The sequence below is a fragment of the Barbus barbus genome (genome assembly GCF_936440315.1).
Source record: "Barbus barbus genome assembly, chromosome: 41".
Lineage (NCBI taxonomy): Eukaryota > Metazoa > Chordata > Actinopteri > Cypriniformes > Cyprinidae > Barbus > Barbus barbus.
In genome coordinates this window covers 17816528-17840280 of record NC_136719.1, presented here as the reverse complement: position 1 = coordinate 17840280, position 23753 = coordinate 17816528, and the positions used below count along the sequence as shown (strand labels likewise).

Here is a 23753-nt window from a genome sequence, read left to right as displayed (position 1 = left end):
TATTGATGATGATACTAGTGAATTCTGTTGATAATTGTAATAATGTTCATTTTAAAGGGGATAATGCCATTAAGATGACAGAGATATTCATTATTCTAATAAAATAGTATGGATCATGTAAATGTCAATTTTATTTATATAGCACTATTTAACACAACCATGGGTTGAGCAATGTGCTGCACAAAAAAAAAACATTTCAATCAGACAATACAAAATAATTACTAAAAAGAAACAGTACAGTAGATAATAATGATAATAATACATTGTTTTTATTATTATTAAAAATAATTTTTAGTTTGGAAAATGATTAGCTGTTTTCTTACTCTGCAGGTGCTGGGAGCAGTGTGCATCATAAGTGTAACAGCGCCAAACACCGCATTATCTCTCCCAAAGTGGACCCCCGTTCAGGTGGTTACAGCAGCACCCACTCTGAGCTCCAGAATAATGATGTGTCTGAGGGTAAGCACAGCCACAGCAGCAAAAACAGTGGAGGAGCAGGAGGAGGGAGCGTACGTGAAAAACGCAACGGCAAGGTCCACAAACCTGTGCTGCTGCACCAGAACAGCACTGAGGTCTCCTCTACCAATCAGGTGGAAGTGCCAGACACAACCCAGAATTCCCCTGTGTCCATCAGCAGCGGGCTGAATTCTGAACCCGACATGGCTGACAGCCCAGCGGTCACAGGCATGGGCCATGTTGCCTCTGTTATGAGCAGCCTATCCCAGAGTGTTTTCATGTCTGAGGTGACTGGGGATCCCGTCTACAGCATGTCCCCCACTGGAGGCCACAATACCCATATTATGGGCCCCGACGCCACGTCTCATAGCCTGGTCTTAGGAGTCACCTCTGACAGCCACAAGTTTGCCTTTCCAGGAAGCGGGAGTGCAGATACAGGTGGTCCCGGAGCAGACGGGCTGTCCATGCTCTCTGTCTCCGGCGTCTCTGAGGAGCTTGTCCTCTCCAACAGCCTAGACTCCAGCGGCATCAAAATCACAGAAACCACCATGAACTTCGACCCTGACTGCTTCCTGAACAACCCGAAGCAGGGCCAGACTTATGGGGGAAGTGGATTAAAGCAGGAGAATGGCACATCCAGTGCCTCATCCTCCTCAACAGGTAGCACCAACGGTTTACAACGCTCGCCAACTATATCCGATTCGAACTACGGCTTCAGTGCTGCACTGGTGAAGAACATCAAGACCGAGGACACCTCCTTCGAGCAACAGCTGGCCAAAGAAGGGAGCTACCAAGTGGGGCCAGTTGTAAGCTGTAGCGTTTCCAGCGGCTCAGGCTCCCAGAACTCACTCACCTTGACCACTGCTGCCTCTCTGCTTCCCTCTGGAGGGGGCCTGAGTCCGAGCACCACCCTGGAGCAGATGGATTTCAGCGCCATCGATGCGAAGCAGGACTACTCCGCCGGTGCCACAGCAGTAAGTTATAGCCAGGCAATGAACAACCTAGCTCACCAGAACCGATCTCCAAGCTTTTTTCTTCAAGAAGCACCACAGACAGCCCAGAACCAGCAAGGCCGGCAGAGCTCTAGCCAGAAGGGCCACCTTCTGGAACATAATACTGCTGACGGGGCCTACATGGGTCTGCAGGTTGTAAAGACGGAATCGCCTGGCAGTAATGGCCACCTCCACCACCATCACACCCACCAGGGCCAACACATACCCAACTGCAATGGAGGCTCACCCACCGAGGGACAAGGACAGACTGGCTCACTGCAACTTCTTCAATACCAAGGAGGCTTCCCAGGCCTTGGTCCAGACCACGAGGAAGTGGTCGGCATGGATCAGAACCGCAATGTTGGGTCCGACCAGTCTCGGGCCACTGAAAATGGGACAGATGGTTTATTAAAGTCTGGGGATCATCTACAAGCCTGCGGAGGAGGAAGCAGAGAGAGCAGAGGAGCAGATCACTTCATGCAGCAGAGCTCTGAGAACGGTGCCGGAGCTGAGGCCGTGGCTTTGAGGAATGGAAACGTCACGAGTGGACCCAACAGCAGCTCGCAACACCAACTCCAGCCACTGCTTCAGGGAGCTAATTTGGTTCAGGGGCTCTATAACACTCACCACGGGCTTAGTGGGGCTGGAGCCAATGGCGGAGGAGGCACGGGCATGGAAATCAGCTTGGATCATTTTGACATCTCTTTTGGAAACCAGTTTTCTGACCTCATCAACGATTTCATCTCAGTGGACAGCGGAGCCACAGCGGTAGGGGCTGCAGGGACGTTATACACCCACCAGTTGGTGGCCCCGCCTGGGTCGGAAACAGCCTCCTCAGGTGGGAGCCAACAGCAAGGTCAAGAGAATGCAACCAACAGGGCAGCAGGATATAGCCCCTCGGAGCTTTGCCTCCAGTCGTGCTGCAGCCCCCAGTCTTTAGGTGGAGGTGCTGGTGCTGGCGGAGGCTCAGGAGAGACAGGCTCACTGGCCTACATGCATGTCGCTGAAGTAGTGTCAGCAGCAGTGGCCCAAGGCACTCTGGGAATGTTGCAGGCCACTGGGCGGCTTTTCATGGTCACAGACTACTCTCCAGAGTGGTCCTACCCAGAGGTATGTCTGTTTGAATGAAATGCTGTACATTGTTCATGCTGGACTAGTTTTCCTCCTTTACAATTACATACTCAAAGATGATATTAGATAATAGGCTACTACTGTTACTACTAATTGTTATTATTATTATTTATACATTTTAAAATTATTTTAAAATATGTACGCATGCCATGTTTGTTATCCAAACATCTCCTTATTACACCACAAGATGGCAGAATACCCTTGGAAACACATTTAAAACGCATTTGATGTTCAAGTCTTGTTGTGTTCCACAAGATGGCATTATAGCATGTGTTTATTCTCCTTTCAGGTGTTACCTGTATACCAAAATATTTGAATAATGATGTGATAAGCATGATGATGATTATGATACTTGTCCTGCAGAGGGATTTTTAAATGTTATGTATATAAATGTTATGTGAGGATTTTTTCCTCCATATTTCAGGGTGGTGTGAAGGTCTTAATCACAGGGCCATGGCAAGAAGACAGCAGCAGCTACACCTGCCTGTTTGATCAGATCTCTGTCCCTGCCTCCCTTATCCAGCCCGGAGTTTTACGTTGCTACTGTCCCGGTAATTTCACACTTATACATACAGAAGTGACCAACTAATTCATATATTTTGTTTAAGAGGTACATATTTTTTTAATGTGATTATAAAAAGAATACAAAAAGAATAATGTGTTCAATACTTCAAATAAACATTAAAAAGTGAATCTTTTCCTAGATTGCAATGAATTTCTGTAAGCCTTCGGACATCACCCCTGATAAGGCGGAGAACTGCATGAACTCTAATAGGTGTCAGTGTGATTTCCTCTGATCTCTCTAATTATGGGGTTGTGTGTGTCTGCAGCCCATGATACTGGCTTGGTGACTCTGCAGGTGGCTGTCAGTAATCAAATCATCTCTAACTCGGTTGTATTTGAGTATAAAGCCCGTGCACTGCCCTCCCTACCTTCATCCCAGCATGACTGGCTGTCACTTGACGGTAGGTCTTCCTTTCTGTCTTTTTCTGCATTTGTGAGAGAAAAGAAAATATCACTTTACTAAATCTGGAACCTATCATGTGACCCCTGATTATTGAGCTACTTGAAGTAGGTGATTATATAATGGTGCCTTGTCCCAAGGCTTTTCTAATTATCCCACATTCAGTATTAACAAATTAAAAGCACGTGTGATCGAGAAAAAGAGTATGTCTTGAAGCCAGAGATAGAGAGAGTGAGTGTGTTAATAACAAATTTAGATTGAGGATGGGTAAGATGCAGTTTTAAATGTCCATGTGCAAGGTTTGCTTTACAGTTGACCTCTAGATGGGGATAGAGGGCATGTTTAGCAAAGAAAGCAGAGTTCTGTTGAAATCTGTGCAATCAACACCAGTGCTGAATATGTATTTGAGGTCAACAAGCAAAGGTAAAGTGTGTTATTCAGAGCTAAAGGGAGTGCAGACTACCCTGCAGTGAGGTAGAATTTCATTTCAAGGGCTTTAAGAACAACAGGAGGAGCTTTTGATGCTTTTTTTTTGCCCTTTGCGCTTTAATCTGAGGCATGGCAGGCACAAAGGAGAGATGAAGGCAGTAATTTATATAAGTGGTTAATACTTTAGGGTCAAGGGCAAGGGCAGTCTGGAAATAGTACACTGATGACTTTGATGAGCTTTTTGTGACATAAGACAAACTGATTGCTCCTTCACATCTGGCTTGACTTTATATCTTTGTATTTATACAAAGGTTTTGGGGTGTTTTTTTGCACAAAAATGCGTAATTTATTCTATAAGATTTTATCGACATTAACCTTGCAATAAGGTTGTTAAAAAAAATTTTAATTAGCCAATGAACTTTTATTTTATTTCATTTTAAAATGTACTATTGTTCATTGTTAATTCTTCTCAGTGCTGTTATTAAGACTTTTAAGACTGTTAGTAAGACTATTAAAAATCATTAATTAAAATAAATATGATGTCCAATATAAATAATAAATGAAAAAATCTAAGTGAAATAAAACACAGTCCTGCTTATAAGTTTACATAATATCAGAATATCCAAAATGTTTGTAATTTTAACAAAATAAGAGGAATCATAATTCATGGATCATCCAGGTGAATGGGGTCATTTTTATAAATTTTGTTATTATTTTTTCTTGTGGAGTGTATGTAAACTTCTGTTATGTGGAATAGCTTATTAAGAACAGTACTAAATAAAAATAATGAAAAAACATATAAATAATACCAAAATAACAGAGTCATGTTCATTCATAATACTTTTATGATGTCTTGAAGTGTTCAAATGTTTTGGCTGATGAATTAACCAATGGTAACAAATGTAACCTCAATTTTACCATGTTAACCATTTTGGAAGCTGTTTGTTAGAAGATGGGATAAAAAAAAGACGTGACCAAGATCCAAACACTTCTACTGTACTCTTTCAACTTGCTTTACGCACACATCGGTGAACTTTACAAAGTGTCCTTTAGCTGTCCCAGTCTGTTAGTGTTAACTTAAATGCAAGGGTTTAAGTCTAATCATAACATCGCTGTGGGGGATTTGCCCTCTTTAAAGCCTGGCAAACCAAATACAATCCCACACACATGCTTGAGCGCATCTCAGGCTGCCTCAAACTGAGGTTGTGGCGTCAAAGAGCTTATGAAAATATTGGAGCATATGGGCAAAGTGACACGCCTGCCAATTTGACGTCCGAAGCTCTAATCTGCTTGCTCTGATCAGGTGATAGGAGGTTTAGCCAAGACAAACAATCCCGATGAATAGTTAGGCAGCGAGGAGTGGCGGCAAGCGTTCAGATACAGCATGTGTTTGACAAGCCTGATGTTTGGAGAGCAAAAGCCTTAGCCAAACCAGTAGAAATAATCACACATTACAGTAAGAGGGACACATGCGCTTACATCAACAGATGCACTTACTGTATATCACTGCGCATATCTATTAAATGGCTGATTTCTGTGGGTATTTAATCTGGGAGGTGTGTGTGCGTGTTATAAGGACAGGCTAAGTGCTCTGTCTCCTATGAGTCTGAGTAAAGAGAGTGCCAGTGCCTGTGTGTGGTGCTGTTTGTCTGTGGAAGTTGGGGGGGGGGGGGGGGGGGGGGGGGGGTTGTTACTGCAGTGTGCATTGACAGGGTAAAGTAGGGCATGGTGGAGGAGCCTGTGCAAAGGGACAGCTGCAATGCAGACAGCCCTGAAGGCAGAGAGAGAGAGCAACAGAGGACCGAGGCCCCTCTCAGAACCCCGTTTCCATTCAGCACAACACCAGTCCATTCACATCTCACAGACAGCACAGGCAACCATGCACTTGTGACTCTAGACTTAGACAACTGTGAATAAAACACAAACACACGCACATATACATACATACAGTACACATACATACATATGTGTGTGTAAATATATATATATATATATATATAAAACATACTTAAAAATTGAAGGCAGCAACTGAACTATGTACACTTGTCTAAGTTCAGATGCTGCCTTAAATTTTTAAGTTTAATCAGATTGGATGTACAAGTCATTTCAGCTCATATGTTAAAAACATGAATCTCGTATAACCTGAAAAATGAAGTTGAAATAAGTAATTTTGATGAGTTAACATAATAGAAAAACATTGTTGTGGCTTGATCGTATATTTTACAGTACATATTACATATATAGAGAGAGAGAGAGTTCAAAATGCATTGAATTTGTTTGCATGCACACTTAAGACTACTGTCTACAGTATACCACATTGTTGTGGTTATTCAGCATTTATGGAGTTCTCAAGAACGGTTTCCTAATGAATTTTCATTTAGCTCAGTGTTTTATAAACTTAAGTAGCAAAAGGTAGGTTTAGTGGATAAGAATATGCTTAACTGAATTAGATTGAGTCTTGAGTTGGTTTGACTTTAAGCACGGCATAAAACACGGTGCTGCCTGGAAATGAGGGTGTTGAAGTATGCAAGGAAATCACAAAGCCATTTTGTAAATTATTCCCGACACCTGCTCTGACTCATGAAATAATGGGTGGTTCAACTGAGCGTGATATTCGGAAGTGAATTTGCACGCACTTAACAGGTGAAGCTGGGTAGAATATCAATGGACTTAGTACATACAGTAAGACCATGCTATTAGAAAAAACAATAATAAGTAAGTTTTAGATGGGAAGTGTCTTGTTTGTTTGGCATGTTATGAGTATCCCTACAAGTATATAAAAAGACATTGTGCACGTGCTATAAGCAGTACAGTTGGGATGTGGCAGACATGACTGTTGTTTCTCAGAAGAGGACCATAACTATAATCATACTCAATCCAGTTACTGGATTTCGGGGTTTATACGCTTGCCTCTGCACTGACTCTCACTCCTGGCCATTAAACCACAGCCTGGTTTCTATATCGAGCACGACTGTCAAAAAAAAACGATTTCGAGACAAACCTCAGCGTCTGCTGTTTGACACTACATTTATCATTTCTTTTCAGCTGTGTGCTCTGATGCTCTAATGGCACACAGCTGCCTGCCTTGATTTGTCATAATGCAGAATGGGGGCGGGGCTTTGCTTCTCTCTGCAGCATTGCAGGTACGAAGCCACAGGCTGGAGTCGTTGTGCACTGTAACCATGACCAATATATTGTCTTCATTCCAGTTCATATTGTCCACCGATTTAAGTGTGCGTCCAAATTACTGTCAAGTTATTCAGTGGTCAAACGATGCCGCTCTTTGCACATTACCGAGATGAACCAGCATATTAACATCGGTCTCTCACAATGCCTGTAATTTATAGATGTATAAAAAATAAACAGTCATTCACATATATCCAAAATTAATTGTCTGGCTGCGTACAACTACTGATTCCCAAATTTTCTGTAACGCAAAACAATGTTAAATGTTTATGTGGAGATGTACCAATTTGGTATGTAATAATGAGGAAAAAGTGGAATAGTAATTATCAATGGAAAGACAGTGTCAAATGCTGTCTTTCCCATTAATATTTTATTTATTTTTTTGCTTTGTCTTCATGGATCGTGGAAAAACTAGGGCGTCTGTTTACCTGCGGCACGTGCGCAGCGTCTCCTCGCTGAGATTCACGCACACGCACGCAGGGGGGGGCAGTAGTCAATGTTGCCAAATCTCCTTATAAATGCGCTTATAACTAAATAAGAGGTTCCTTTTTGTTTTGTTCCTGCTGATGGTTTTTCATAATTCATAGAGATAGAGAGGCGTTGAGTTTAAAACATAAACATATAAATATGGTAAAACATAGATTTATTTATTTTTAAGCGAGATTTATTTGCAAAGTAGCGTCTTTTAATTAAATGCATATTTTTTTAACTATTCAAATATATTTAACGGATCCCAAAACACGCGACAGCCCAAAAACCGCAACCAAAACATGCTCATATTGTAAAGACTTTATGAAATAACAAGGCCGAAGTGGCTTATCATAAGCGAACTTGGCAACACCGGCCGTAGTGCTGGAGTAAAGAGGGGCGGGGGGGAGAGTACGAGAGTAAGTGAGCGGGCTTTACATTTCTCTCTGCTCTTGCACGTCGCTTCTACACTTGTTTCTATTGTTGATGAGACCTTTTAGGACATTCCCACAGTATAAAAAGGATTTTTTTTTGCCCAGAGTTAGTACATATAGGAGCAAACTGCGTGTGTCAGACACGGCCATTTGGGACATTGTGGTCAGGATGCCGATGAATGACATCTGCTTTTCCTAAAGACAAGGGACCGTTTGCTTTGCAGGGCGACTCTCGATGGACAGTGAAATAGAAGGTTGGACATGTTTAAATGAACCTAGTGTCTGTGTGTATGTAGTCTTGTCTCTAAAGTTACTCCATGTGCTTAGCCCACTTTAAACCCTTCTGTGGAAGACCAAGTGAACATAGTGCTTTACTTCAGCTCGAGAAATGTTACGTTAAGTTTCCTTTAAATGCTAGATTGTGTTTCTAAAAATAAGTCCGTTGAGGCTCAAGTTTATCCGTTCTGACTGAATTCAGTCTCTACTGGAGCACTGCCTTTATAGTGTCAACTTCCAAAATACACACCAGGCTCTGATCTTGAACATACATGAAGTACGAGGCGCTAGTGAATAAATGCTGGACCAGACCACCTGATTATTTATTTATTGTTCCTTTCATAATTTGAAAAAAGGTCTCTAAGCTGAATGTGCTCGTCGTCTTACTCTCATTTCGATCATTTTACACAGGAAATGACAGAGATCCGCTTGTCTTACACTTCGTTGCAGCAAAGCATCACATGGCAAACGTAAGAAAAACAGCTAATTTGTGCGACAGCCTTGTCATTTAGTGGGTCTTGTTAGCTGTAGTCGTGACCGGAGTGTGTGTGTGTTAACACACACAGCAGTCCTGTGATCTGCGCTCTTGTTTTCAGCACCGAGGACAGCGACGCACCAGGCACGCGCAAGTGAGCTTGTGAAACATTCAAAAATACGACATAAGTGAGACGAACGAATTGTATAGTGGTTGTGGTTATGGTTTGTGGCGGGAAAATAGTTTAGCAATCATTAGACTCGCGGTTCTCCAACAATGTCCTCCTCGACAACCTGTTGATACTGATGTGCTGAATGGAAATACTGTAGGGATGATTTCTCGCAAGTTAAGCCTATATTGCATGCATTATGAAATCAGTGTTAAAGTTTCCCCCGCATTTCTTGCATAAAATATTACTTTATAATCCAAAGGGGTCGCATTTGTGTATGATGTCGTGAGGTTTTTACTTTTATTTTTTTTTTAAGAACAGTGCTGCAGTTCTATAAATATTAGTGCAATAGACTTTACATGAAGTGCTGCATGACAGAATCTAATAGTTGTTTTCTAAATAACTTATTACCTAAGCTGAACGTAATTGTTAAATACAAAAAAGATAGCTACTCTAATGTAAAAACTGAAAAATACATGTATGACTACTGAAACATTTTCTATAGTTGTTGCATGTCTGACATCAATGCACATGTGAGCTATATCCACTCCACTGTCATATAGTGTTGCTTCTGGAGGACACGTTTAAGCAATAAATGTTTGAAAATGAAGTTTACTGACTAACAACTTGAATATTTTTGATGGGTGAAAAATCAATCACCCTTTACCATAAGTAATTGCACAGTGCAGAAAATTGCTTTGTTATCCTGAGGCAACATAGTGCAATAGGGTTAATGAACTCAACAACTCTACAACTTCCATGGTTTATTACCTCTGAATTAATATTCCCTACCATGTTCCATCCAAGAGCTCATAAATTAGCTGTAATTTTTGGCATGTGTTTTGTTGCTGAACATTGCAAATGCTAAATTTATAGTGCTTGTGAATATTGATTGACTGAGAGATTTACATTCATTCTGTTTTTAAAGCACTGTCAGTTCTTTACAATTTATATGCTTTTGAAAAATGTTAATACATTTTATTTCATAGTTGTTTGGTTTTCATTCAGTTTGTCTTATTGGAAACTTTTATTAAATTGTACCTCATTTAGAGTAGTGCAGGAAATGTCAGAACACTTAACCTGAGCTTCAGAAGACCTCTGGTCAGGTTATTTCATAGAAAGTTAAGGTCATGAGAGTCATCTTGTTAATGAAAGGAGACATTTCTGTACAGTGTTTCTGCAGCTATCATCATGCACTCAATACCCATTAAGATTAGCGAGCTTCTTGTGCAGTGCAAGACTTTCTTAACTGATTGCACTCTGCCAGATCCTGCACAGTTTACTTCATTAAATCTGAGAAACATGTTGATTCATAAAGTGTTAAGACATTGCTTGATTTTTGGTTTAGTGTGCACAGTTTTTTTCTTGTGGTCACTCTAAATACGTGTCTTTAGTTAGTTAAATAGTTGCTTTTAAGATTAATTTGAAGAAGTTTTCAAATGAAAAATTCCTTGCAGATGCATTTTCCTGCTGTTGATTCAGTCAGTTTCTAGCAGGGATTGGTCAAAATCCAAATCATATTTTTACAGTCCAGACAAGTGCAGAGTACATTCTGCTGTAGTGGCTTCTATCTAACACAATGTGCCTCAAGGGCACAATCGTTAATTAGTGTTAAATCAGACAGCAGTTAGGGAGATTGGCACAGCGGCGCTTAGACTGTTAGAGGAACACTGAAATTGATTGAAAATTAGATTTGTTAAGGCTTGAGTATGAGTTAAGGCTTTTGTCTTTTTTAAAAGAGTGATAAGCTTGTTAAAGTGAAATATACTATATGAGTAAATGACAGAAGGGAAGATATGCTGATACCAAATCAAACTGCTGATGAAAGCATTTCCACTGTTAGTTTTATCACTGAAATATATTGGACATTGTACACTGTAGTCAGCATTGTTGCTTGGTTGTTTTGTATGCTTTGTTTCAATGATGACAGGGAGAGCTGAGCAAAATGTAGCTGACTCACATGAACAGTAAAGTCATTAATAACAGTATGAATGAGTCTTTTGTGAGATTTTTGTGGACTGGTACAAGTTTGTATAAAAGATTATTCACAATACAGCAAGATTATGTATAATGATGTATTAGTCTGGAACTATTGGCAAGCATGATAAAGAATTTTGTTAGTGCATGAATAAACGTGTGACACAGTGCCACATGAAGTAGAAGATATAACCAGGGCATGTCTTAGAGGATGGGTAAAGCAGTTAGCTCATGGAGATGCCTGCTTCAGATTTAATTTGATTTGCTGCTGGTTTGTATGGATATTAAATTGGAGGGCTCCATTCAACCAGAAAGAGACAGGATTCAAGTTTGCTCAAAACCATGTGAAAGGAGAATAAAGTATATGCCACAGAATTTTGTGCAGTGTGCATACATGAATAATATGCATTAGTCAATTAAAATATGTTATTACTTTACAAGAAGGTTCTATATGTTGATATTAGTTAATGCATTGATATCATGAGATGAATACATGTATATCAAGTATAAATCTTGAGTATTTAGATACTGTAATTTTATCATTGTTGGCATGAAATATACATATAAATAAAAAGTGCTTTATAGCATTTATTTATCTTGGTTAAGATTAGTTCACCCTGCTGAAAATCTACTCGCCTTCAGGCTGTCCAAGATATATATGAGTTTGTTTCTTCATCAGAACAGATTGCTTATCAGTGAATCCTCTGCCTCCGCCTTCAGAATGAGTGTCCAAACAACTGATAAAAACATGACAATAATCCACAAGCAATCTTCACGACTCCAGTCCATCAGTTAATGTCTGTGTTTGTAAGAAACAAATCTATCATTAATGCGTTTTAACTTTAAAGCACTGCTTTGGTTCAAAATGTGAGCCTATAATCCATAATAATGCTTTCACCAGTGAAAAAGTCCATCGCCTGTTGTTCTCTCACATCAGAAACCACCAACGTATTTATTTAGAACTGTTTTGGACTGTTTATAAACAGTGTTTGATCCATGCATATTTCTCTCTTGATTCAGATAGGATGAGTTTCACTACATAAAGCAATATTATGAATATTTTAGCTGCAAGCAATGGTTTAAAGTTAACGAAACATGTAACTGTCTTTTTGAGTGTGTCAATGAAGAAACAAGTGTCTGTCTATAAGTGAATCGTGTTAATATTGAGGAACTTACATTCGAAGGCTGTTACTTTGTCTGTTTTGTTCTACCAACTAAGTTCCTCAATATCAACATATTGCTAATAGAACTGTTGTATAAAAGCAATATTATGTTCGTCACAAAAACAGACAAAATAACAGCCTTCAAATGTAAGTTCCTCAATATTAACATATTGCTGATTGAACTGTTGAATCAAAGCAATATAATGCTTGTTGTTTGGTTACTCATTAATAAAGACAGAAAACTATCATGTTCCCACTGCTCTATGCCTGTGATAGACAGTAGTACAGTGTGTGATTAGCACATTGCCATGTCATGAGTCAGTCATGGAAAGGCTTCATCCCTTTATCCGTTTCCTTCAGGACTGGAGTGTTTCCAGAAGGGTCACGCACATGTTAAACCATTTAATCAGTAGAATCCTTAATGGCAAAGCATTTTGATGGCATTTTCTCCTAGTGCTTGAGCTTTCTTAAACAGCAGGTCAGTTGGAGCTGAAAGTTCAGATCTCAAAATCTTTTTTAAACACTCCATTCTTGTAACACCTGGGAAAAGAGGAGTTTAGTTTTGTGTGCATGCAGTGATAGCATAGATCTCTGTAGCACTGACAGTCAGTCCTTGCTCATGGCACTTTTGAAGTCTAGACTGAAAGAGACTTGTTTTGTGTAAGCATTCCTGTTATGGGACAGGACACTTGCAAAGGCCTCAGTGGTTGGAAATAGTACTGCTGCCTGTGGTAATATTCCAGCAGCAGACATGGACGGAAATATAGAAATCCGCTCATGTTTCTAGCTGTGTATATTTAAATATAGCTTTTTTGGTAATGTTTATCAACCCTAAGATACTTATTATGGATAAGCATATTACCTTTCCTTATGCTTAGAATGCGTACTTCTTACTACAGCATGGCAAACTATGATTGTGTGCTTGTGTGCAGAAATATCTAGTACATGCTGTGCAGATGGAAGGGTTTTTGGTTTAACTTACCACAATCAGTACTGACACCTTGACCTACAATGTTTTCCAAGGCTGATATGTTTAATCTTTAAATAGACTCTTCTCAGTCTTGATGGTAGAGTTGTTTCAGTTTTTGAAATCTTTTATATCTAAACTTCTCAGTTGAGAAATCTGTTAAATAAGGAATGGACTTTTAAACATTTGCACTCCAAATGCAGCTGCAAGATTTGTGCTTTGTTGTTGTAATGAATACTGAGTATGAGAAAGAATTGTATAATCATTTGCTGTTTTTTTCTGTTCGCATGTAAAAGATTTCCACAATTTTCATAATTTTGCTCAATAGCAAAATTAGTAAGGTTAAAAAGTTAAAATGATCACATAGTATGTCAAAATCATGAGATAAAAGTCACATTTATGATATAAAAAGTTGAAATTATGACATAAAAACTCAAAATTAATGAAAATGGCATTGTTGAGCAAGATTATGGAAATGGTAAATCATACAAAGTGAAAATTATGAGATAAAAAGTTATGGCAGTTAAAAAAATAATGTTACTTTTTGCCATAACTATGACTTTTGTCATAATTGTTACTTTTTTATTTAATAATTAAGACTCATGATTTTGACTTAATATGTGATCATTTCAACTTTTTATCCTCATTATGACACGTGATGCCATAATAAAAAAAATCTTTTTACTATTATAAAAATCTGGGCGCGAGATTTTTAAAAAATCTGTCATTTCTGTATCATAGTGAGTGTGACGCAGAATAGAAATCTTCACGTATTTAAAGTGATCAAATTAATCATTAGTGATCCTCACACTTGCGATCCTCTGTTGCTTTCGTCTGTTGTTAATTTTAAGTAGATATTTTGTATTTTTGTCTTTCTAATTATATATCAAAAAGTCAGTCTTTCTTTCATTCTGCGTACTATTATTCTAGTAGCACTCTAATTTAACATTGTCAGTACTTGCATTATGGGTTGGTAATGTGACAGAGCAGTATTGGAGATAATGCATTAGTTGATAGTTCATCCTCATGAAGTGAATGATACTACTGTATATTCATGTCGTCAGTTCTTGAGATGAGAGGGTGAATGCAGATGGTGGGTCAGCTGGGAGAGCCTCTGCCAGCTTCACTCCCCCTCTCCTCCACTAAATATCAGCCTACGTCAACCAGCGGAGCTTAACTCAGGAAGGGGGTTCTCCAGAACACCATCATTCTGGAGAGCTGGGGTATTATCCACCACCTGATGGCCATGCATGGGATTTTGTGATGGATGAATAGTTAAGAATAGCAGCATGCTACCATACAGCTCCATGAGCCTGCAGTATACAGTTTTCTGTATGCATTGAATACTCAGATTATCTACTACATAAATTTGCCAAAATGTACAGTTCAAAACAGAACACACTGCCTGGAATGCTGTATCCCACAATGCAATGCATTCAGCTTCACTGTAAAAAAAACAAAAAAAAGTTGAGCCAACTTCAAGTTTTAAGGCAACCAGCTTCAGCTGATTTTTGAGTTCTCTTAACTTATTTTTGTAGGAGATTCTCAACTTTTTCTTGAATAAACTTAAAACAACAAATTGAGAAAACTAAAAAATCTGCTGAAGCTGGTCGCCTTAAAATTTGAAATTGGCTCTACTTTTTTTTTTTACAGCCCTTTCATTCTGAAAGTAATGTTTATAATTTTTTTAACACATTTTTCTACTTGATGCCACTTGATGAATTGGTTGTGCATGTAATTTGGTCATGTGTGACAAAATTGTTCCAAACTACTATTTGAAATGTTTATAATTGAATAATGGGTACTGTGACTGTTTATCTATATCTATATCTCTATATATATATATATATATATATATATATATATATATACAGTTGGGCAAAAAAGTATTTAGTCAGCCACCAATTGTGCAAGTTCTCCCACTTAAAAATATGAGAGAGGCCTGTAATTTTCATCATAGGTACACTTCCACTATGAGAGACAGAATGGGGGAAAGAATCCAGGAAATCACTTTGTAGGATTTTTAATGAATTAATTGGTAAATTCCTCGGTAAAATAAGTATTTGGTCACCTACAAACAAGCAAGATTTATGGCTCTCACAGACCTGTAACTTCTTCTTTAAGAGGCTCCTCTGTCCTCCACTCGTTACCTGTATTAATGGCACCTGTTTGAACTCATTATCAGTATAAAAGACACCTGTCCACAACCTCAAACAGTCACACTCCAAACTCCACTATGGCCAAGACCAAAAAGCTGTCGAAGGACACCAAAAACAAAATTGTAGACCTGCACCAGGCTGGGAAGACTGAATCTGCAATAGGCAAGCAGCTTGATGTGAAGAAATCAACTGTGGGAGCAATTATTAGAAAATGGAAGACATACAAGACCACTGATAATCTCCCTCGATCTGGGGCTCCACGCAAGATCTCACCCCGTGGGGTCAAAATGATCACAAGAACGGTGAGCAAAAATCCCAGAACCACACGGGGGGACCTAGTGAATGACCTGCAGAGAGCTGGGACCAAAGTAACAAAGGCTACCATCAGTAACACACTACGCCGCCAGGGACTCAAATCCTGCAGTGCCAGACGTGTCCCCCTGCTTAAGCCAGTACATGTCCGGGCCCGTCTGAAGTTTGCTAGAGAGCATTTGGATGATCCAGAAGAGGATTGGGAGAATGTCATATGGTCAGATGAAACCAAAATAGAACTTTTTGGTAAAAACTCAACTCGTCGTGTTTGGAGGAGAAAGAATGCAGAGTTGCATCCAAAGAACACCATACCTACTGTGAAGCATGGGGGTGGAAACATCATGCTTTGGGGCTGTCTTTCTGCAAAGGGACCAGGACGACTGATCCGTGTAAAGGAAAGAATGAATGGGGCCATGTATCGTGAGATTTTGAGTGTAAACCTCCTACCATCAGCAAGGGTATTGAGGATGAAACGTGGCTGGGTCTTTCAGCATGACAATGATCCCAAACACACCGCCCGGGCAACGAAGGAGTGGCTTCGTAAGAAACATTTCAAGGTCCTGGAGTGGCCTAGCCACAGTAGCCAGTCTCCAGATCTCAACCCCATTGAAAATCTTTGGAGGGAGTGGAAAGTCCGTGTTGCCCAGCGACAGCCCCAAAACATCACTGCTCTAGAGGAGATCTGCATGGAGGAATGGGCCAGAATACCAGCAACAGTGTGTGAAAACCTTGTGAAGACTTCCAGAAAACGTTTGATCTCTGTCATTGCCAACAAAGGGTATTAACACAGTATTGAGATGAACTTTTGTTATTGACCAAATACTTATTGTCCACCATAATTTGCAAATAAATTCTTTAAAAATCAGACAATGTGATTTCCTGGATTCTTTCCCCCCATTCTATCTCTCATAGTGGAAGTGTAGTGGAAGTGTACCTATGATGAAAATTACAGGCCTTTAAGTGGGAGAACTTGCACAATTGGTGGCTGACTAAATACTTTTTTGCCCAACTGTGTGTGTATGTGTATATATATCTTTTTTTTTTTTTTCAAGTGCAATTTGTTTATACAGTATGTGTATATATGAAAGCAAGCTTTGTGTATAATCTCATTTAAGTGGACACTTAACATTAAAATAACAGAAAGATGATAACAGCTACGCCCACATAGCACTTATATCCTCTTGCATAGAATTATATATTAATGCAGTACATTATTACAGTGGTTTATTGCAACAAATGAGTGCAGTCCAGGTGTTCCCATAACTACATACTCAGCATTATAAGATGCAAAGAAGAGTGAAGTAGACAAAGCGAGACTCCGCTAGCCTATTTTGCTGAAAGACAGGGCATTAATATCTCTGTGATAATTCCAGGTGTTTGTTTGTGTATATGTGACACTATAGACAGAATCCTCAAAGATATAGAAGCAGTTCCTGTGCTGAAAATAAACACACACTCAAGAGTCTTCAGCTCCTGACTCGTCAAGTCTCCCACAGGAATAAATAGTGAACAGACCCTTAATGAAGTTCTCGTCTCATTGAGCTGTCTATCAGCTCTCTCTCTTTCTCAGCCATTTCTCCCCAGGATCTCACAGCTCACATACACAACGTATGCCTGATGTCCGTGAACGTGACTCAGTGCCCATGAGTCATTTTAAGAGCAGGGATTAAAAGAGGAGGAGAGAAAGTTGTGGTTGAAGGTTGCAGTGAGGCAGAGGCAGATGTTGAAAAGCTTAAATAGGAGCCGGAGGCAATGTTGGAGGCAGTTTAGGGCAGCTCAGACAAGAAGGCAGTCTCTGGAGAGACAGACATGGTGACATTGACTTAGGCCTGTTTCACACATACTGTGAGTAGCACCCTAAGAAGTATCTCAGACATGATGCTGAAAGTAGAGTTTCTGTATTATATTGGCCATCTGGCACATGCTGAACCCAGCGGAAAACACGTTGTAATGCACAGTAAACACTGTTTTGAAATATAGCCTTTTTGAAGCAACATACTGTTCTGACCTATTATTTAAAAAAAAACAAATTCTGTTCAGTAAATCTGGCAGAATCCAGATGATTTAAACATTTTATGGGTTTAAACACTTTAGAGTTTGAGAGCAGTTCTGTGTAGTTTAGTTTCCTAATTTATCTTTGGTCCCGTTCCTCAAGTAAATTTTTAAACACAATCAAGTTTTTAATAATCTTCCAAGGGCTGCATAATTAATCATATTTTAAGTGTGGTCTTTATTAAGCATAATTGTCTGCACTATAAAAGTTTAATGATTATTGTGTAGCCCGAATTCTTCCGATAACCAGTTTATACTTTATGGCCATTATTAAAAAAAGCAGTGTGTGTTAATAGATCAGTGACAGAAAAGGGAAAATGATAAAGGATTATTCAATTTAAAAAATATATATATTATCATGAGAAAACTGAGGTTCACGTCATTAAATATCTGCTCTCTGTACAAATAGGCTGCCAATTTTGTAGTTTATGCAGAAATGGGAAGGTGTTGCACGAGCTCTGACTGGTGGTCCCTTCCTTTTCTCCGCCTCCCTGCAATGTGGCCCCTCCCCCTAGCCCCCTCTCCCTCTGCAGTGTACGTGTGTGGCATTTTGAGCACACTCGCGGCGGCGGGTGGAGATGACATCATCTGCACTGCAGCAGACTGCAGCACTGTGTCTGAACAAAGACATGTCAATGCTGCTGCTAACTGGTGCTGCCACACAGCCGCTCTCTTGGCATCTTTAATCTCTAGGTAGCTTACTTTCCTTCTGTCTCTCTCTCTGGCATGGTGTCTGAATAGTTTTAATGCTGTGCTGGCAGACTGAAGCCCACTAATTCAATAAGTTGTAGTTTAAATGAAAAACAATAATACAAGCCCTCACCCACCAAGGTTTATTTATGGTAGTTGTTAAGGCTTTGAGGCTAGTTTAAGAGATTTGAACCTTAACCTGAAGTATTAAACTTTGGAAAATAACCCCTGGAAACTATATAGTAACGTGCTCAAACTCACATAGAACACCTTAGAAATCACACTTTTTTTTGATAGTTTTAGTTAACAGCAGCAGCACTGGTGTGAACTGACTCAGTCAGGGTTGTTGACTCAAGACCATATGTTTCTTGAGTTAAATGTTCATTATAAAACTCTGTGACCTATTGCTGTCAATGACTGGTGTGCTTTAGGCAGCCAGACTCTTACTGAGTTGTCAAACAGTGTCAGTTTATGCACATAACCTCTGAATACCACTCCTGACATTTTCACCAAACAATACCTGCCTGCTTTATGTTCATAGCCCTCTGGATTAAACAAATATATATTTTTAGTGCAAAAGACACTTACTAATATGTTAGCCCTAGTGAAAAATAAACTACAAATACATTTACATATTTATGTGTAAGTACTTAATAAAAAAACACCATGCATTTGTACTTTTGGGGCCAAATTTACTAAACAGGGCAAATTAGCATTAGAGCACAATTCCATAAAAGCACCGATGGGAGGGAAAAATTCTGCGGGTGATTTACTGACTAGGTGCACATTGAAGAACTCATTTCCATAATGACCAAGGCAAGGCAAGGCAAGTTTATTTATATAGCACATTTCATACACAGTGGTAATTCAAAGTGCTTTACATAAAAGAAAGTGAAATAGACATTAAAATCAATAAAAACATGGAAATAAAAATAATAAAAACAAAGAATTTTAAAATGATATAGAAAATGATTTAAAATAAATTTAAAGAAAATGATTATACATAAAATGTATTGCAGTCAGTTCGGACATATAGCACAGTGCTCATTCAACAAATGCACAGTTAAACAGATGAGTTTTGAGTCTTGATTTAAATGTGGCTAATGTTTTAGCACATCTGATCTCTTCTGGAAGCTGGTTCCAACTGCGGGCCGCATAATAGCTAAAAGCAGACTCCCCTTGTTTTGTGTGAACCCTTGGTATTTCTAACTGACTCGATCCTAATGATCTGAGTGGTCTGTTTGGTTTATATTCAGTGAGCATATCAGCAATATATTTAGGTCCTAGGCCATTGAGTGACTTATAAACGAGTAAAAGTACTTTAAAATCAATCCTAAATGTAACTGGAAGCCAGTGTAAGGACTTGAGGACTGGTGTGATATGCTCAGATTTTCTGGTTCTAGTCAGAATCCTGGCAGCAGCGCAATCTACCAAGATCAGTGTAAATTACCACCTGCTTTATGACATGCTTTTTTGGCCTTTAAATAATGCCACAAATACCTGTGAATTGACGAGCAAATCTTAGTAAATCACGTTGCGTGATTCTTTTAAATACTCTCCTCCCATAAATTTACCGATCGAAAAATAAACTCCTACAAATGCATATTCAATAAGGTCTCAAAAATAACTGTCCACGCCTTTGTAGTGCTAATTTCCCACTACGTGTCTTTAGTAAATCCTGACAGTCATTTTTTAATGCCAAATGAGGGTTTGTGCTGGTGCAAGCTAATAGTAAATCTGGCCCAAAGTCTGTTAAATTGGAACTACTAATTTTGTACTCAATACACTGTAATTGTGTGGAAGTAGTGCTGAAGTCCAACTAAAGATATATTGATGTATATTTGCTAAAGTGGAACTATTGCAAGTATATATAAGTAAATATCTCGCATTTTAAGACCGATATTGTTCAAAAATCATACAATCCTTATCAATAGTGACATTAAAGGCCCGTTTACACCAAGAACGATAACGATAAAGATATAGTACTAAAAATCGTTCTCAATATAAAGAATCGCAGAGTCCACACCACAGTTATAACGATAAAGGCACAGAGAAACGATATAATTGGAATCACTTTCAGAACTATTTTTTCCAGCTGATGAACGATACAAACATTGACACCCAATCAGAATCCATAACAAGCTCGCAAATTTAAAGCGGCAGACAAGCTTGCACTTACAGTTTATAGTCATTGTTCTTGGTGTGTGAACCGGCCTTAAAACACATTTTAGGCTTAATATTAAGAAATGTGTGTTGTGCACAAGTAGTACTCAAAATAAAGTAAAATTATAATTTTTATACTTAGTATGAAATAAATGCATTACTTTTTTACTTCGGAGCAATGCAATGCAGATTTGATTTCTACCTTCTTGCACTTTTGCCATCTCTCAATATGTCTTTCCATTCATCAATAAACTGACACCAGAGCAAACCGCAGCCCAGCATGCCCCTGTCGCTTGGTTACCGTGCAGCAGCAGGTTGCCACAGAAACAGGCTTATCAGTGTGAGTCACATACAGTTGTGTGTACTGGTGCTATAGTTCACCTGTGTTGGTCCCAGTACTTTACTATATGTTTATTGTCAAAAGTCCAGTTAGGGAGTCAGCTTGATATTTCTGTCTAGATTTGGGTTACAAAAATCAAGCATTCTGCGTTAGTTCAGGCAGGCCTCGTAGTCAAGCTCTGCTTTTAGCTGATTGGAGAAATTCAAACCCGGCCTCTATCAGCTGATCCAACTCCCAAGCTCTCAATTGGCAAATCTCAAACAGGGCGCCTTACTTAAACCCGGCTTCTGTTTGCTTGCTTTGCTGCTTCCTCTGTACGCTGCTTGCATCCCACCTCCTCCCCATCTCCTCCTTTAACTTGTTTAACTTAAACAATGTCATTCTGTTGTCATTGTTGCTTGCTCTGTTCTGGGGGGTTTTTGTGCTACTGTCCTACTCCTAAAATGGGAGGGTTGCCCCTGAAGTGGCTGCTGTTTCCCTGTCTTGGCTTTCATGGAGCTCATGAAAAGGACAGGGAACTTGGAACAGAGCCATACCACCAAATGTAAATTTAGTAAATATGCAATAAAAGTTGAATTAAAGGCTTGTCTATGGTATTCTTTTTGACTTAAGAGAGTCCTGACTGAAGTAACTTTGTAAGCATTTAACTCATCCTGCAACCTAGCAGCCGTTCAGAACACCATAGCAATGGGCACTCTTGCCATATAGCAGTGGGCACTCACTACTCTTGGTAGTGAGTTTTGCACTTTAGGAAAATGTAGTTATGAAATATCAATGCAAAATCATTTACTGTATGTGTATGATCACCACTGTGTTTCTGAAGCTGAATGTGTTGATGTGCCTCATTACTGATTCCATTAATTTATAATAATGACTGCAATTACGGAAATGGTGATTGATAACATCAGACTCTGAGTCTTGATTGGATACCATAAGGCTAATGACTGAGTTTAATTAAACATCTAATATAGAATTTTGCTTGGGGATGTGAGCTAAACCAAACAAGAATTTATTTATAGACCTCAGTGAGATATAGTGCAATTTACAGCTACCGTTTTCTTTTAATTGTACATTTAGTAGCTAATTTTAAGTGTTAAACTAAAGTTAGAACCCAAGTTTTGTGAACTACTGTTGTTAATGTTCCTATGCAGATAACCAGTTCAGAATGTCCATCCTGGAGCGGCTGGAACAGATGGAGCGCAGAATGGCTGAGATGGCCGGTCAGCAGCAGCAGGGCAGCGGAGGAACAGCAGGGACTGGAGGGGGAGGTGGAGGAGGAGGAGGAAACGGAGGCTCTAATAGCCAGTCTCAGGTATAGCAGCACATCAGTAATTGAGATGTGTGAGATTAAAATGCATTTTAAAACAGAACTGAATTTTCATATTATGCATTTTGCAAACAGTTTTTGCTCCAATCTTTAGTGTCACATGATCCTTCTTAAATCATAAAAAGCATAGTCATCAAGAACCTAAAGGTAAATTGCATTTAGAATAAACAATACTAAAATTCAGTTACATAACTTTTAACAACATTTTAACAACATGGTGTTTATTAACACTGCTTTTGTGAGCCAGTTGAACCAATTCATTGAAGCAATTTGTTCACAAATTGTATATTGCGGCAGATTTTCTGCTTGTGAGTTATAACTTTCAGTTTGAGCCGATTATTGCAGAAAGCAGTGGATTGTGACAGCTCATTGAGTTTGTGAAGATGTCAGGCCCTCCATTTTCTTCGGCAGTGTGTCTCGGGACAAGCAGGAAGCTCTTTTGAGAGTCGCGTGGTTGTTGTTTGTGAGAAGATGATGAACAGGGCCTGCTGGGCCAAATCTAAACATCTGATTCACTCCAAGACCTTCCGGGGAATGACCTTGCTACACCTTGCTGCAGGCCAAGGCTACGCCACCCTCATCCAGACTCTCATCAAATGGCGGTTAGTTAAGAGCACTTAGATCTGTCTACATCTATGTTTAAATATGATTTAACTGACTTTGTACTGATTGCTAACTATGAAAAATTATTGTTGTCTTATCCAGCACGAAGCATGCAGACAGCATTGATCTGGAACTTGAGGTGGACCCTCTCAATGTGGATCACTTCTCTTGTACTCCACTGGTGTGTTCCTTAAGCAATTCTAATTGAACTTTGGCAAAATTTGGCAAATAAAGAGTACCTTTCTTGCTTTTCCCACACCAATTTTTCTCTGTTTCTTTGTTGTAGATGTGGGCTTGTGCATTGGGTCACCTAGAGGCAGCTGTGGTCTTGTACAAGTGGGACCGGAGAGCACTGGCCATCCCAGACTCTCTAGGGCGCCTGCCCCTCTCCATCGCCCGCTCCCGTGGCCACACCAAGCTGGCAGAGTGTCTGGAGCAGCTCCAGAGGGAGGAACAACAGCAGCAGCAGACCCCATCCTCTTTACCCCCCACCTCTAGCATGTCTTTCTCTCCCAACCCCGACATCCCCGCCTCCAACAGCTGGATGGTCAGTTGGAGCAGTGACAGTATGGTGGCCCCCAGCAGGCAGAACACTGGTACAGCCACCATTACTACAACCCCTTGCACCAACCAGAACCCTGGTGAGAACCTCTAAAGTATTTAGCTACTCTATAAGCTGCTAACAAAAAGTTGCTAAATTAATTTAAAAGCTATTTAAAGGGATAGTTCACCCAAAAATTACAATTCTGTCATCATTTACTCACGCTCAAGTTATTCCAATCCTGTATAGATTTGTGTCTTCTGTTAGCACAAAAGAAGATATTTTGAAAAATGTTGGTAACCAAACAGTTGACGTTAGCATTGACATAGAAAATATATTATGGAAGTCAATGGCTACTGTCAACTCATATAATAAGTATGGAACAGTTTGAGTAAATGATAGAATTGTCAGTTTACAGGTAAACCATCACTTTAAGAGGGCATTGTCTTTTATTTACTTTTACACTTACTGTACATACA

At 39.5% G+C, this 23753-nt stretch overlaps 1 protein-coding gene across 1 annotated transcript in view; it reads left to right on the top strand.

Annotated features, from left to right (window-relative positions):
• Positions 1 to 23753, top strand: part of LOC306860526 (calmodulin-binding transcription activator 1-like) — a gene marked incomplete at its 3' end in the record, with an annotated part of 416062 nt that overhangs the window by 385124 nt on the left and 7185 nt on the right. The window contains exons 9-15 of the mRNA XM_079402251.1: positions 331 to 2558; positions 3004 to 3130; positions 3410 to 3544; positions 21955 to 22115; positions 22542 to 22732; positions 22836 to 22914; positions 23020 to 23374. Of these exons, the coding sequence (XP_079258377.1) occupies positions 331 to 2558; positions 3004 to 3130; positions 3410 to 3544; positions 21955 to 22115; positions 22542 to 22732; positions 22836 to 22914; positions 23020 to 23374 (3276 nt within the window). The remainder of the gene's footprint in view (positions 1 to 330; positions 2559 to 3003; positions 3131 to 3409; positions 3545 to 21954; positions 22116 to 22541; positions 22733 to 22835; positions 22915 to 23019; positions 23375 to 23753) is intronic.